The sequence below is a fragment of the Medicago sativa genome, chromosome 6 (assembly GCF_051527215.1).
Source record: "Medicago sativa cultivar Bolivia chromosome 6, Bolivia_mono, whole genome shotgun sequence".
NCBI lineage: Eukaryota > Viridiplantae > Streptophyta > Magnoliopsida > Fabales > Fabaceae > Medicago > Medicago sativa.
In genome coordinates, this window is record NC_140754.1 from 95,584,048 (window position 1) to 95,598,611 (window position 14,564).

A 14,564-nucleotide genomic window follows, 5' to 3' on the forward strand; every position below is an offset into this window, starting at 1 on the left:
TGAAACACGTTACCTTAGACCATCCAATTCAAGATTGTCAAAATCAAAATTTTGCTTCAGATCAAAAGGGAATAACAAAATCGAAAATAGTAAAATTGCAAATCAAAGAATTTTACTCAACTACTTTTGTAGAATTGATATAGGATAGCAAAATCAAAAATTGTAAAATCGCAATCAAAATCGATGGATTCTACCAAAACAAAAATAATGCTAAATATATATTATAAATTGAATATAGTCAAAGTTTCAAGTCTACAAAATACTTATGCATAAATGACTCAAAGCCTAGATGCAAATATTCTTTAGTAGTCATAATAACGTTAAATAATATTGGTCCTTGACAAAATACATAAAGGTGAATCCTAGATGCCTGACAAAATTTGATCATCAGTATGTGACTCTTACAAAATAGAATCCTATCTCATATGAACTTACGATGAAATTTTGTGTACTCTTCTCAGATTTTTCAATCAAAATTGTAAGAAAACAAGAAGCATGATTTAATCATGGGTGTACCAATCATGATCAAAATTACATGACACATAGGAAAAAAAATCATGGGTGTATCAAAATGTCTCATATACAAGAGGGTTCAAATTACACTAATGTAATGTTACACTGTTCAATATTGTTTTACTCGATTCATAATTTTTAATTTTGACCGTTAGATTGTAAGTTTATATCATATATTCTTTCAAAAAAAAAAGTTTATATCATATATATCATTTATGTAAAATTTTAAATAAACCCGAAATCATTTGATATGTTATTGAGACTCATCATGATTACGGTTTATTTGTTTTTATAAAACATCTTTAATTTTGGTGCTTCTTAAAAACATATCATATAATTTTATATTTGTATAAGATTTTATATGGATGATCTTTTTTTTTTGTTACAAAAAGTTTAGGTGGGTTCGGCTCCGGTCACCACCAGGGTCAGGGCACGCTTCCGGACCCAAAGGGCACTTATAGAGGTACTTACAGATCACCCGCTAACACTGCCCTCACATCGGCAGAGGGAATCGAAGACACAACTTTCTGCAAGGAAGTGGCCCGTTCCTTACCAACTGAGCCAACGTGTGTTGTTGGATGATCTATATAATATAAATTTACAATCTAAAGGTAAAATTTTAAAAATATGAATCGAGTAAAACAATATTAGGCGATGTAACATTGGTGTAACATTATTTAGATATAGATTTTTTTTCCCTCTTCAAAAAGATATAGATTTTTTTATTTTTGACAAAAGATATAAAAAAAAATTATTGACAGAATGAAATATATTAACAAAAAAAAGAGTGATATATGCAAGCGTTTTACAACAAGACCAGCAAAAGCACCAAGGGTAATGAAAATACAAATAAGCGTGAATATCAGACTCTGATAAAGGGAAATCATCATCATCATCATCATATTATATAAAATTTAAAAAGCGTTAAAATATTTTGGGTTAATGTCGGATTTTGGTATAAAAAAATGCAAAACAGTCTCACATCGGATAAAATATAGTTGGAACATGTGTTTATAAGTAGGATCAATCATCACCTTACAAACTCGTTTTGTAAAATTGTGTTAGGCGCAACCACGATTTTTAAGATGGTATCGGAGCCTCCGCTCTCGGGCCACCCACCATTTTCCACGAACCAAACCCACTATTTATCTCCACGAACCAAGCCAATAGTGATGGTCGTGAGGGGGTGTTAAAGAGTCCCACATATCAGAACATCCGTGATCAATTGGAATCCTCATATCATATGCAAGTTTTGTGAAATTGTGTTAGGTCCAAGCATACTTTCTAAGAAAAAACACATTTCTCATCTATGTATGTGAAAAACATGTAAGAAGCAAAATAAAATTATATTCTTCTCATCTATGTATGTGAAAATCATGTACGAAGCAAAATTATATTCCTTTTTTTTACAAAAGCAAAATTATATTCCTAACGTTCATGATATGTATGTGAAAAACATGTACGAAGCAAAATTTTATATATAACGTTCGTGATATGTATGTGAAAAACATGTACGAAGCAAAATTTTATATTCCTAACGTTCATGATTTATGAATAACCGGCGAACATATGCTCTTAATGTTTATTACTGTGAGTATGCCAGCAGGAGCAGATGGACAACAGCTTGATTTCTGAAATTTTCTAAAATATGGTCCAACATATAATCATATATGGGGGTATAAGTGGTTTACTTAGACCAAGTCCAATGGGGGTATTGAATGGGTGTTTAGACTTGTTGAATGATTGGAGAAGAGGGTATTGAAGATGAGATGGAGGAGGGAAGTGATGAAAGCATTCAACCTTGTTTAATCTGCACCAGCCAGGCCACGTGGCAGCGTTTTATTGCACCAGGCGAGCGCGTGGACTACACGGCCCGACAGGGCGCGTGAGTAGCTACTGAACGCGGAGAGAGAAGATTGTTTGGATAAAAACAGTGACACGTGGTGCAACATGGTTGGCTGCCTGGATTTTTATCTTCTTAATAATTTGGACTCAATTATTTCATTGCAAATAATTTTTTTATTTTTTTACCAAAATTCGTAATTTTTTTTTCTCTATAAATAGAGACTTGGATCATTTGATTTGGACACAGAAAAAAAAATCAAGTTTTTCACTCTCTTAATCTTATTATTAGCCTTTCTTTTGAAATTTTAGTCTTTGATTAGTGAAATGGATCCCAACAACAATCAATTCAACACCCAAAATTCTTCTAATTACCCATTTAGCTACCAAAATCCCAACAATTATCAACACCCAAATCAATTTCCCAACCAACATCCTCAAAACCCAAATCAATTTCCCAACCAAAATCCTCAAAACATGCCTAATTTTGGTTATGCCTCAAATTTCAATCACCCATCCTCTGTTCCAAACAACTTTCATCCATATTCTAGATCTATGATGGGATATTCATCTCAAACACCCCCATTTAACGGTTATATGCCAATGATGAATGAAAGTTTTCAGAGTGTTGGTGAATATCCTGAATTTTCATCACAAATAAATCGTGATGGAATGACAATAGCTAATGAAGTCACTCCAGAGGATACAACTCCTAAGAGCAAGAAAAACCAGCAACCAGCATGGAACACTGAACAAAATTTGGTGTTAATTAGTGGGTGGATAAAATATGGAACATGCAGTGTTGTCGGGAGAAACCAGACAAGTGAATCATATTGGGGTAAAATTGCTGAGTATTGTAATGACCATTGCTCATTCGATTCTCCACGCGATGTCATTGCATGCCGAAACCGTTTTAATTATATGAGCAAATTAATAAATAAATGGGTTGGTGCTTATGATACCGCTAAGCGTCAGCAAGCAAGCGGTTGGTCGGAAGATGATGTTTTGGCAAAAGCCCAAGAAATATATGCAGGTGGGAAGAATGTTCAATTTACTTTAAAGGAAGAATGGCGTGCTCTCCGTGATCAACCTCGTTATGGCAGTCAAGTGGGAGGAAGTGTTGGCTCAGGAAGTAGTGGATCTAAGAGATCTCACGATGACTCTGTAGGATCTAGTGCTCGTCCAATGGGTAGGGAGGCAGCTAAAAAAAAAGGAAAAGGAAAAAAGAAAAGCAAGGACGCTGGCTTCGAGGAGGTGGAACAGGAGTGGGTTCAATTCAAAGAAATGAAGGTGCAAGAGATGGAACACTTTAAAGAGTACACCGAAAAAATGGAAAAGTACACCGCAGTGCAACAAGAGAAAAACAAATTGAAGAAAATGGACATGTACATAAAGTTAACTTCCCAAGAGCATCTCGATGACAGGAAAAAAAAAAATGGTGGAAAACTTGGAGCGTGAGCTGTTTGGAAATTAATTCACTAATATTTGTTTGTATTCGGTCAAAATTGTCAGTGTTGTCTAGTCCCCAATGTTTACTTTAAATAATTGTCAGTGTTGTGTAGTCCTCAATGTTGCTTTAAATAATTGTCAGTGTTGTCTAGTCGTCAATGTTGCTTTAAATAATTATGCATAATATTTGTCCCGTGACTTTTTTCACAAACTTTAATTTCACAGCCCATGGTATTCCTCACTAGCCCATGGTATTGCTTTAATTTCACAAACTTTTTTCACTATTTTGTCAGTGTTACATCCATGGTATTGCTTTAATTATGCATTCCAATATATATCGTGATGGTATTGCTACAACCCATGGTATTGCTTTACTTTACTAGCCCATGGTATTATGCATTCACAAACTTAATTATGCATACTTTACTATGCCACAGCCCATGGTATTGCTTTACTATGCCACAACACATGGTATTGCTTTACTATGCCATAGCCCATGGTATTGCTTCACTCCCCGTGCTTCACCTATTTGCTTATATATATAGGGACTTGAATAACATTCATATCTACTTCCAACTTGAATATTGTTTAAACTATTTCCTTTCTCAAATTGCATTCCAATATCTACTTCCAATATCTACTTCCAATATCTACTTCCAAACACTATCAATGGATCCTTTTGGTTTTGATATGAAAGCCTACTTCGAAAAACGTGATGCTGAAGACACGTATATGGTCAACCGATTTATTCAGCGTCGAAAAAAACTAGAGGAAGGTAGTGGATCAGGTAGTGGATCTCGTAAAAAAAAATATTTAAATAGAGATCATGCAGCAGCTAACCAAAGACTCATTGACGACTACTTTGCTAATGAGCCTACATATGACGATGCAATGTTTCGTCGTCGGTTCCGGATGCAAAAACACGTTTTCCTTCGAATCGTTGGAGACCTTTCAAGTAGTGATAACTACTTCACCCAGCGAGTTGATGCCACCAACAAAGAAGGTATATCACCATTAGCAAAATGTACCACAGCAATGCGAATGTTAGCATATGGTGTGGCAGCAGATGCGGTCGATGAATACATCAAAATAGGAAGTAGTACAGCATTAGAGTGCTTACTTAGATTCTGCAAAGGAATCATACGACTGTATGAGCAAGTGTACTTGAGAGCACCAACCGAAGATGACTTGCAAAAAATACTACATGTTAGTGAAATGCGGGGGTTCCCAGGGATGATCGGGAGTATTGACTGTATGCACTGGGAGTGGAAAAATTGTCCTAAAGCATGGGAAGGTCAATTTACCAGGGGGGATAAGGGAACCACCACAGTTATTCTTGAAGCAGTTGCATCTCATGATCTATGGATCTGGCATGCCTTTTTTGGATGTCCGGGAACGTTGAACGATATAAACGTTCTAGACCGGTCACCAGTGTTTGATGATGTGGAACAGGGAAAGACTCCAAGGGTGAATTTCTTCGTGAATCAACGTCCCTATAATATGACATACTATCTAGCTGATGGTATCTACCCTTCTTATCCAACTTTCGTCAAATCAATTAGACTTCCTCAAAGTGAACCCGATAAGTTATTTGCAAAACAACAGGAGAGCTGTAGGAAGGACATCGAACGTGCTTTTGGAGTGCTTCAAGCTCGATTTAAAATCATCCGTGAACCAGCTCGCTTGTGGGACATAGCCGATTTGGGTATCATCATGAGGTCATGCATCATATTACACAATATGATTGTTGAGGATGAACGAGATACATATGCTCAACGTTGGAGCGATTTTGAGCAATCTGAGGGAAGTGGATCTAGTACACCGCAACCATACTCGACCGAGGTGTTACCCACTTTTGCAAATCATGTGCGTGCTAGATCCGAGTTGCGTGATCCAAATGTTCACCACGCATTGCAGGCAGATCTAGTGAAGCACATATGGACAAAGTTTGGAATGTTTTGAGTTTGAAGATCATTTGTATCGTACTAAATAAATTACGTGTGTGTTGTGTGCTTTTTTGTTGTCTTGCATTTTAAGCTAATCGTGTGTCGCGTGCGTAGTTTGTTGTATTGCATTTTAAGTTAAGAAAATAAAAATAAATTATTTAAAAAAATATTGTTTTTTTAAAAAAATTATTTGTATTATTTTAATTTAATTATAATCGATAATTATAATTTTATGCAATTATAAAAACAAAAATTAAATAAGAATAAGAAATAAAAAGTGGTGGGGTAGGGTGTTGAATGAAAACTATTGGAGTGGTAAAAATTGAATGGGTGTTGAATTAAGAGAGAGAAAATGATGTGGAGTGTTGGGAATTGAAAAAGTGGGTGTTGAAGGTTATTGAATATTTTTTGCCATTGGACATGGTCTTAAAACCAATGAACTTTTAGATATGAGTGTTGGTAAGATTTTTTTAAGCAACAGTTTACATTCATTCAAAATCCTGAATATGGAAAGAAAGATAAAAAAAATTCTAGAACAAATGATGACACTCTGTCATCTGTCTTTTCTTAGTCATTTTTTATGTATTTTAATGTGGAATTCATTGTGATCTTGGGAGTTAAAAGCCAAAAAGAACAGAAAGTTGGAAGTTTGAGAAAGCATAAATCGGGTGCCGATTTCGAGGCACCAGGAACCATTTAGGTTCGACAATTTTCGGCCACCGATTTCGCATGAGCGTGCAGTTGAAATTTGAATTTATGAGGACTTTCGGGGGCCGATTTATGACTTCGGTGGCCAATTTTCACGGTGCCTATATAAGGCAAACTCATTTTCTGAAGAAGGGTTCGAAATTTTGGAGAGTAAAGGCATATTTAGGAGCTAAAGAACTGAAGATCTGGTGGGAGACCATCAAAACACATAGTCAGTTATCCAATACATGTAAGAATCTTTATTTTGGATTAGTTATCTTGTACTTTAGCTATGAGTAACTAGTCTCCTTGTGGTTGAGACTTAGATGAATCTGATGTAATTCCATGAATACCTAATTTGTATGAACTCCCTTGAATATCAATGAAAGTCTAGTTTAATTCATATTACCTTGGGTTTAATTTAATGTTGTTTATATGTTTATGATTGACTATTATCACTAGCATCTTGAATTTGTAAATTGATCGTAGAATTTGAATGACCACTAGCCCTGGCTTTTGAATATAATCTAGGTAATATGTTTATCCTAAGTAATTAAGATAGAGATAGACAATTATTACGGTATGACTTAGGGATTAACGGACTTTAAAACCTCCAAAGGCCTCGAATTCACTTAAGGTTGTCACTTGCGGAGAGAATTCTAGTTCAAGAGATTGAGTATAATTACTTTTTTAATCTGTCATTAAACTATATGAACATTGATTGAATTGGGGTGCAGATTACCATATAAGAACATCAGGGGATTCGAAAGTCTTAACCATATTTCTCTTTGATTTTTAAAACCAAAGTTTTTATCATTTTTTAAACAGTTTATTTTACAAAAACCAATCCAACTGCCTAGGGCAACCATAAATTTAACACATCCTTTCGATAATGAAATTGTTAAGTAGAAGTTAACAACGGTCCTCGTGATACGATCTTTAGTATTACTTCGATAATTTTGGTACACTTGCCAAAATCCTATAAACAAGCTTGATTTTGTCGCAGCAAATTACAAGAAAGGCTAATTTATGCTCTAGATTTCACTTCAGTATGAAGAAAAAAATAGAGGGAAAAAACTTGGTTTTCCTTTCTATTTAAAATGTGATACACATTACCTTAGACCATCCAATTCAAGATTGTCGAAATCGGGATTTGCTTCAAATCGAAAGGGAATAACAAAATTAAAAATTGTAAAATTGCAATTGAAATCGAAGGATTTACTCAACTACTTTTGTAGAATTGATATAGGATAGTAAAATCAAAAATCATAAAATCGCAATCAAAATCGATGGATTCTGCAAAAGAAAAATAATGTTAAATATATGTTATAAATGGCATATAGTCATAAATGACTCAAAGTTTCAAGTCCACAAAATACTTATACATAAATGACTCAAAGCCTAGATGTCAAATATTCTTTAGTAGTCATAATAATCTTAAACAACCTTTGACCCTTGACAAAATACTTAAAGGCAAATCCTAGATGTCTGACAAAATATTTGATCATAAGTGAGTAAGTTGTTGAAGCAAAAATCTTTTTGATGAATGTTTTAATGATAACAAACCTCATGGAATAAATGATAAGTTTTATGAATGGTGATCTACTGATGTTTGCACTTGAGTTTTTGTTAAAAGAACAGGAATCACATAAGTGGATAAGCTAGAAGCCACCCACGTTGATAAGTGCATCATATCTACTCAACAATGAAAGAATGAGTATATCATCAGTTGAAACAACAAGATCATATCTCCATGAAGATTCATAGCTCAAGAATCATGATGGAAGAACTTGAATCATGATGGAAGAACTTACATCACAAGCTACACAAGAATGTGTTTGAAGTTATGTGACAAAACTCACATTGAGTTTTATGTTATATGATTTGAAGATCCACCATGGGTAAAGAAGATAAAAGGAAATATGCATACAAGTTAGGAAGATTCTCATAACCTCCTCAAAGTATCACACTTCCAAAGCTTCTGAAGATAAAAAGTTCAGAGTTCAGAATGTTCATATGAACAGAGATCAGAATGTTCATGTGAATGGAGTTCATAATAATCATGAACATTAACCTTGAATATATCCAGAAATAATAAAGGATTACTTCATGGATAAACAAGAATATTTAAAGTCATCAGTTGCATGCAATGATGAACTAGATGCAAAGAAATATTCTTTTGGACTTCAAAGAAAGAATCATCTTGTTTGTCAAAACAAATGATCTCTCATTTATATGCTTCAAGTAGTTCTTGAAGTAAATAAATAAACAACCTTCATAAGGTTCAAAGTGTTGAAGAACATCAGAATGTTCAGCACAAAGTACAACTGTCAAAAAGGAAGGAGCCCAGAAGAAACATTCTGAAGTTCTTATGTATGAACTCAGAAGGAGTTCAGAAGGTTGGTCAGAAGGTTGCTCAGAAGGTTCATTAGAGCAAACCCGTAAATCAATGTTGTTATACCCTAATTTTGGACCTAAAAATACTAACTCAATTCTTCTTTTCTTGTATTTCAAGTCATTTGAACTGTCTCTGTTCAATTACATCTTTCTTTGCATTTTATTTCAATTACTTGCAAAATTCACATAAAAGTGCATTTTAGTCATTTCCTATGTCAAGATTTCTTTCAGTCTTTTAAAAAAAAATTTTGTTTGAGTCCTTTCAAGTAGTTTGAATAAGTCTTCATTTCAATTCTATGTCAAAACCCAGTTCAAAAATTGCATTTGAAGTCATTTTGAGTCAGTTTTGCCCCTAGGGGCATTTTGGTCTTTTCATGTGTCAAAACTCTGTTTAAACTCTCAAAATTGTCTCTGAGTCTTTCAAAATTGGTTTAAGTAAACTTTTGCTTCAATTCTCTGTTAAAAATCCATTTTAAAATTGCATCTGAGTCATTTTTAGTCGTGTTAGCCCCAGGGGCATTTTGGTCATTTCACACGAAATTTCGGCAGAGAGAGGTTACTTTAAAGTACCTCATTTAAGCCATTGGTTTGTTTTAGTCCGTTTTGTCAAATTTTAATCGTTTCACTTTACGTTTGGTCAAATTTATCATTTTTTTAATCCAATTTTATTTTTTATTTTCTTTTAAATCCTCAAAATTCCAAAAAAATTGCATTTTTATCCCTTGAGTCACTTTATTTTCTTTTAGGTCCTTTTTTTTATTCGAATTTTTTTTAAGTCAAACTTCTTAATTCTTTTGGTCAATTACATTTTAGTCCAGAGTCTTAACAATTTTGCAGGTTAGTCCCTTAAAGTCCAGAAATTGCACAAAGGTACTCAGGCAAATTTTCAGTCCAGTTTCGAATTAGTTACAAGTCCAGACAGGTGGCAAGCAACCATTGGCCACCAAGGCCACTTGGCAGCCTATAAAAGGAGCCAATTCATCAATGCAGGTCCAGGATCAATCACAATAAGCCACATCACACAAACAGATTCCACATTCTCTCTCTCTATTCTGTTACGATCAAAAGCAAAAGTTCCAAGAACACGAAGAACACAGTGAAGAACCCTAAGTTGCCAAAACAAAGAATTGAATCAATCTGAGACTAATTCGCTACAATCCTCAGAGATTCGTGTTCGAATCTTCATCATCGAATTGATGGAACTGCAATTCAAGCACGAATCAAAGAGATTGTGCGATCACAGTTCGAAGAGGTGAGAAGAAGAGAAATCAAAGCCAAATCAAACCAGTTCGAAGAAGAAGAAGATCAAACACCGATTTATTTTCGGTTTCGAAGCTTACCAGGAGAGCCAAAAGCTTGCAAGGATCTATCTCGTTCGAATCTCCAAATCAAACTCAGGTAAACACACAAATCCTTCTCGTTTTAACTTTCAATCATCATCGAAGGTTCGTAGTGAAAGATAAATGGTGAATCGAAGTGAAGATCCTGAAAGCTTTCGAAAAATTTCAAAGTCGAAACCCTAATTTCAAAAATCATGAAGATTCACCGTTTATTTTCCAAATCAGAGTGTATAATCATCATCAGTGAAGAAAATAGGACGAATTAGGGTTTAGTTTCGAAAAAGATTAGGAAAGTTTGAAAACCCTAGAAACTGTGAATACAAAGTCCGATCTACTTCGTTTCCACTATGATTTCACAAAAGTAACCTCAGATTCGTAAAGAGGGAAGGAAGACGGACATTTCTGTGTAAAAATTTCTTTCAGATCGTCGGAGAAGATGAAGATTCATCTTCCTCCGCCGTTCCTCCGCCGTCCTTCCCAGTTTCCGGCCAGGTTAAGGTTGCAGAGTATTTAGAGAGAGAGAAGAGAGTCTGAGAGTTAGAGAGAGAAGTGAATGGAACGAATGAGGCCTAGACCGGCCTCTTAGGATATATAGAGGGAGTGAACCAGACCGGTTCACCTGAACCAGTCTGGTTTGCCTTTGAACCATGTCCCTAACCGTTTGATCTAGGGTTTGTGGATCCTGGATCAATCCAACGATCCTGATGAGTTTGGATGATCCAGGATCCATGCAGGGCTGGGTTGGGCTTAGTCCCTTCGATTTGACCTGATTTTTTTGCTATTTTCCACACTGCTTGATGCTTTTTACACCCCTGTCTCATCAAAAATTCCTTTGAAAATTCCTAAAAAAATTCCTATGTGTTCTAGATCCTTATTATGTGTTAATCCTTGGTTAAAAAATATGTGTGGTATTTTCTTGCTAGTTGTTACTATTTTAATTGAAGTTAGTGGAATTTCATATGCTCTTGAGCCTTTAAAAATCCTTTAAAATTTCTATAAAAATTTTTGTATGTTTCTTGGTAATTTTGTGATACATCTATGCATTTAGTTCACTGAAAATTTTGCCAAGAGGTGTTGACACATTTTCTTGCATTATTTCTTGTTTTTATGTGAAAAGCCTCTAAAAATTTGTTCAATTCTATGTCATGTTCTTGAAGGCTACTTGATATACATGATATGTGCTTTTATGAATATTTAGCCACTGTTTGTACATAACTTTGATGTTTGTGTGTGTATCTTGGGTAATTACTTGGTTTACAAGTCACATTTGTGAATAAACAATGCAAATATGTCTAAATCCACCTTAAAAAGTCAAGTCCATCATATTACCTTAATTCTCACTTTAAGAATTGATTCTAAGCCCTTGGAAAATGCATGAAAATGTGAGGATTTTAGGCAATAGGATTTTTACATTCTGGGGTGAATTTTAGTCATGTTTGCACTTGCTTTGGGCTTTATTTTGTGTTAGTTTCTACACTTTAGCCATAATATCCTTTGCCTTATTCCCCTTTATTCTATCATGTGCTACTAACCATCTTGTTTCATGTTTCATGCATCCCATGAGCATCTCATATCCTATTTCACATTCTTGGCTTTATTTTCTTGCAATTTAATTTCATGCAAAAATTAGAATGTAAAGACTTAGGAGTTCTTGTAATATTTTACTTCATGCAATTTTAAAATTTCTTGCAAGACCATAGAATGTATCTAGGCCAATGATGTAATAAGGACAATGGACTCTAATAACGTACACCGACACAAGCACCGACACATGCACACACCTCACTTTAGGTATATAGCTAGAATATGCATGTTTAGATGTATGTCTAGGATTGTATGTTTAGATGAATGCCTAGGATTTACACTTAGAGAAAAAATCTTCTTTCCAAAAAAATATGAACAATACCACTCAAACTCTTTTTCATAATAAACCTTGGGATCAAAATCCCATTGTAATTTTTCCTTTCATTTTCTTAATCAAACTTTAACGAATGTTAATCATACTTTGAGTTCTTTTGCAATTGACTAATTCCACCTCACTCTTTTCATAATCTCATGCCCTTGAGGCCTCTCAATCTCCATTCTTCAAACTCCAATTTTCAAACTTAAAATCAACCAACAAAAAACAAAAACATTTTTGGAAAAGAACTACGGTGGATTTGATCCCTTAAACGGGTACGTAGGCAAGGAACAAAATTCCTTCAATTCAAATAAAATAAAAATTCAAAAACATTCTTCTCCCTCCAATTCTTCACTTAGTAAACTCTTAGGTGTAAATATCATCTTTCAAATAGAATTTAAAAATAAAGCGCGCGCGTAGAAATTAAAGACGGTTCCTATAGGATACTATAGTCGTTATGGGTGCCTAACACCTTCCCATAGCGAAAACAACTCCCGGACCTCGATTCTCAAGGGTTTTGCTTACTTTTTCCCTTCCCAAGAAAAAATAAGATATCACCGGTTAAAAAGGTTCAAACGTAATCAATGTTTGACACCCGAAAACCAAGATAAAACAAATGTCCACACCAAGAACATGCAAGAACAGATATGACATGAACATATCTTATGCAGACAATGATTTTGACTTTGGATCAAGAAATCATTAAAGACATCTATGGTGATTAAAGGATTAATGAACTTTGATAGTTCTTGATATTTGTGTGTTCTTGAGTGATTAACCAAGACACAAGCAAAGTTTAAATCATACCAAGAAACAAGAAATCAAAGGACATAAAGACTTAAGAACTCAGTTAGAGTTCAGAAAGTTAAAAGAGTTCAGAAGGTTTTACAGAGTTCAGAAGGTTGTTCTGATGAACATCGAGAACCAATCCCAGAAATTCATGAACCAAATGAAGAACATGCAAGGTTCACGTGACTTAAATAAAAGCCCAGTAAAGTACATTGACTAAGATCAATCAAGGAATAAAGGCATTTATTTGATTAAAGTCAAAAGGGGCATCTTCAATGTTCATTCAAGACTATGAACATTTGAAGTACAAAACATTAGGAATATTCCATTAAGAATATCATCCTAGATGTTTTTCATACTGCACTTCATAGATGTTTCACTATTAGGATTTGATTACATCAAATAAGAGTCTTACAAATCATCCTAAGTGAAACAAAAGGAACATTTTGAAGTCCCCTGAGTTCAGAAAGTTCGATCCTGCTACATGCTTTTTCTGACATGAACAGTACAGTGGTTGGAAAGTAAAAAGCAAATCCAAAAGCAAGATCAAGTCTGATTCAACAGGAATTTGACACATAAGGGAGTTGGTACTGTACAAAGCAAACCAAATCCCCTAAAGCATGGGCTTGAAGTGACAGTTCCACTTTATCAATTCTGCACTAGTTCCAAGACAGATTTCAAAGAAGATCTGATCCAGGAACATTCTGAAGTACGTCCAAGAACAATCTTCATAGTACAACCCAGAAATTCATGTGGTATTCATATGATTAAACCCAGAAACACATCTGGCCTTCATCCACATGAACCCAGGAACAATATCATGATGAACACAACAACATTCTGAAGTATTCTCAAGAACACAACAACATTCTGAAGTTCAGAATGTTTACCCAGAATTTCAAGTAAAAGTCAGTGGGGCCCAGGACACATGGCACAACACCATTGGTCACCCTCCAACGGCTACAAGAGCCCAAGAACTCTATAAATAGAAGTGAAAGGCTCAGCATAACTTGCATCATTGCAAAGCAACAAGAAAAACAACATGAGCATTGTTGTGAAGCTTTAGCAAAAAATTGATCATCACAAAGATTCCAAGAAGTCTTTTTAAGTGTAAATCAATTCTCTTTCTCTTATCTTTTCAAAGATAAGTTCTTCTTCTTCTTCTTCTTCTGTTTGTTTCACAAACATTCAAACTCCAAACATCTTGTAAAGTCTCATCTAGCTTTAGGGGTACTAAAGTGTAGTTTGAGTTGAAGGTGTAAAAGTCTAAGTGGGTAACTTATCAAGAAGAAAAGAAAGTCTCATCTAGCTTTAGGGGTACTAAAGTGTTAGTTTGAGCAGAAGATGTAAAAGTCTAAGTGGGTAACTTAGCAAGAAGAAAAGAAAGTCTCATCTAGCTTTAGGGGTACTAAAGTGTTAGTTTGAGCGGAAGGTGTAAAAGTCTAAGTGGGTAACTTACACTACAAGAAAATAGTCAAATTAAGACGGAATTTTGGGACGGAATTATTTTCCGTCCCAAAATAATTAAATTGAGACGGAATTTGTGACGAATTTTTGTCATAATTATTTTATTACAAATTTATTTCTTTGTTAGGGACGGAATTTTCATTCTGTCTCAATATTGAGACGGATTTTGTATTTCCGTCACACATCTGAGTAAAAAATATTATAGCGGCAATCGAAATTGAAACTCAAAAGCGC

General features: G+C 34.6%; 1 protein-coding gene across 1 annotated transcript; it reads left to right on the forward strand.

Annotated features, from left to right (window-relative positions):
* Positions 1 to 2,913: 2,913 nt before the first annotated feature.
* LOC146918511 (uncharacterized) lies at positions 2,914 to 3,813 on the forward strand. Its single transcript, XM_085722061.1, has one exon. The coding sequence runs from the start codon at positions 2,914 to 2,916 to the stop codon at positions 3,811 to 3,813; it is 900 nt and encodes a 299-aa protein (XP_085578187.1).
* Positions 3,814 to 14,564: the final 10,751 nt, after the last annotated feature.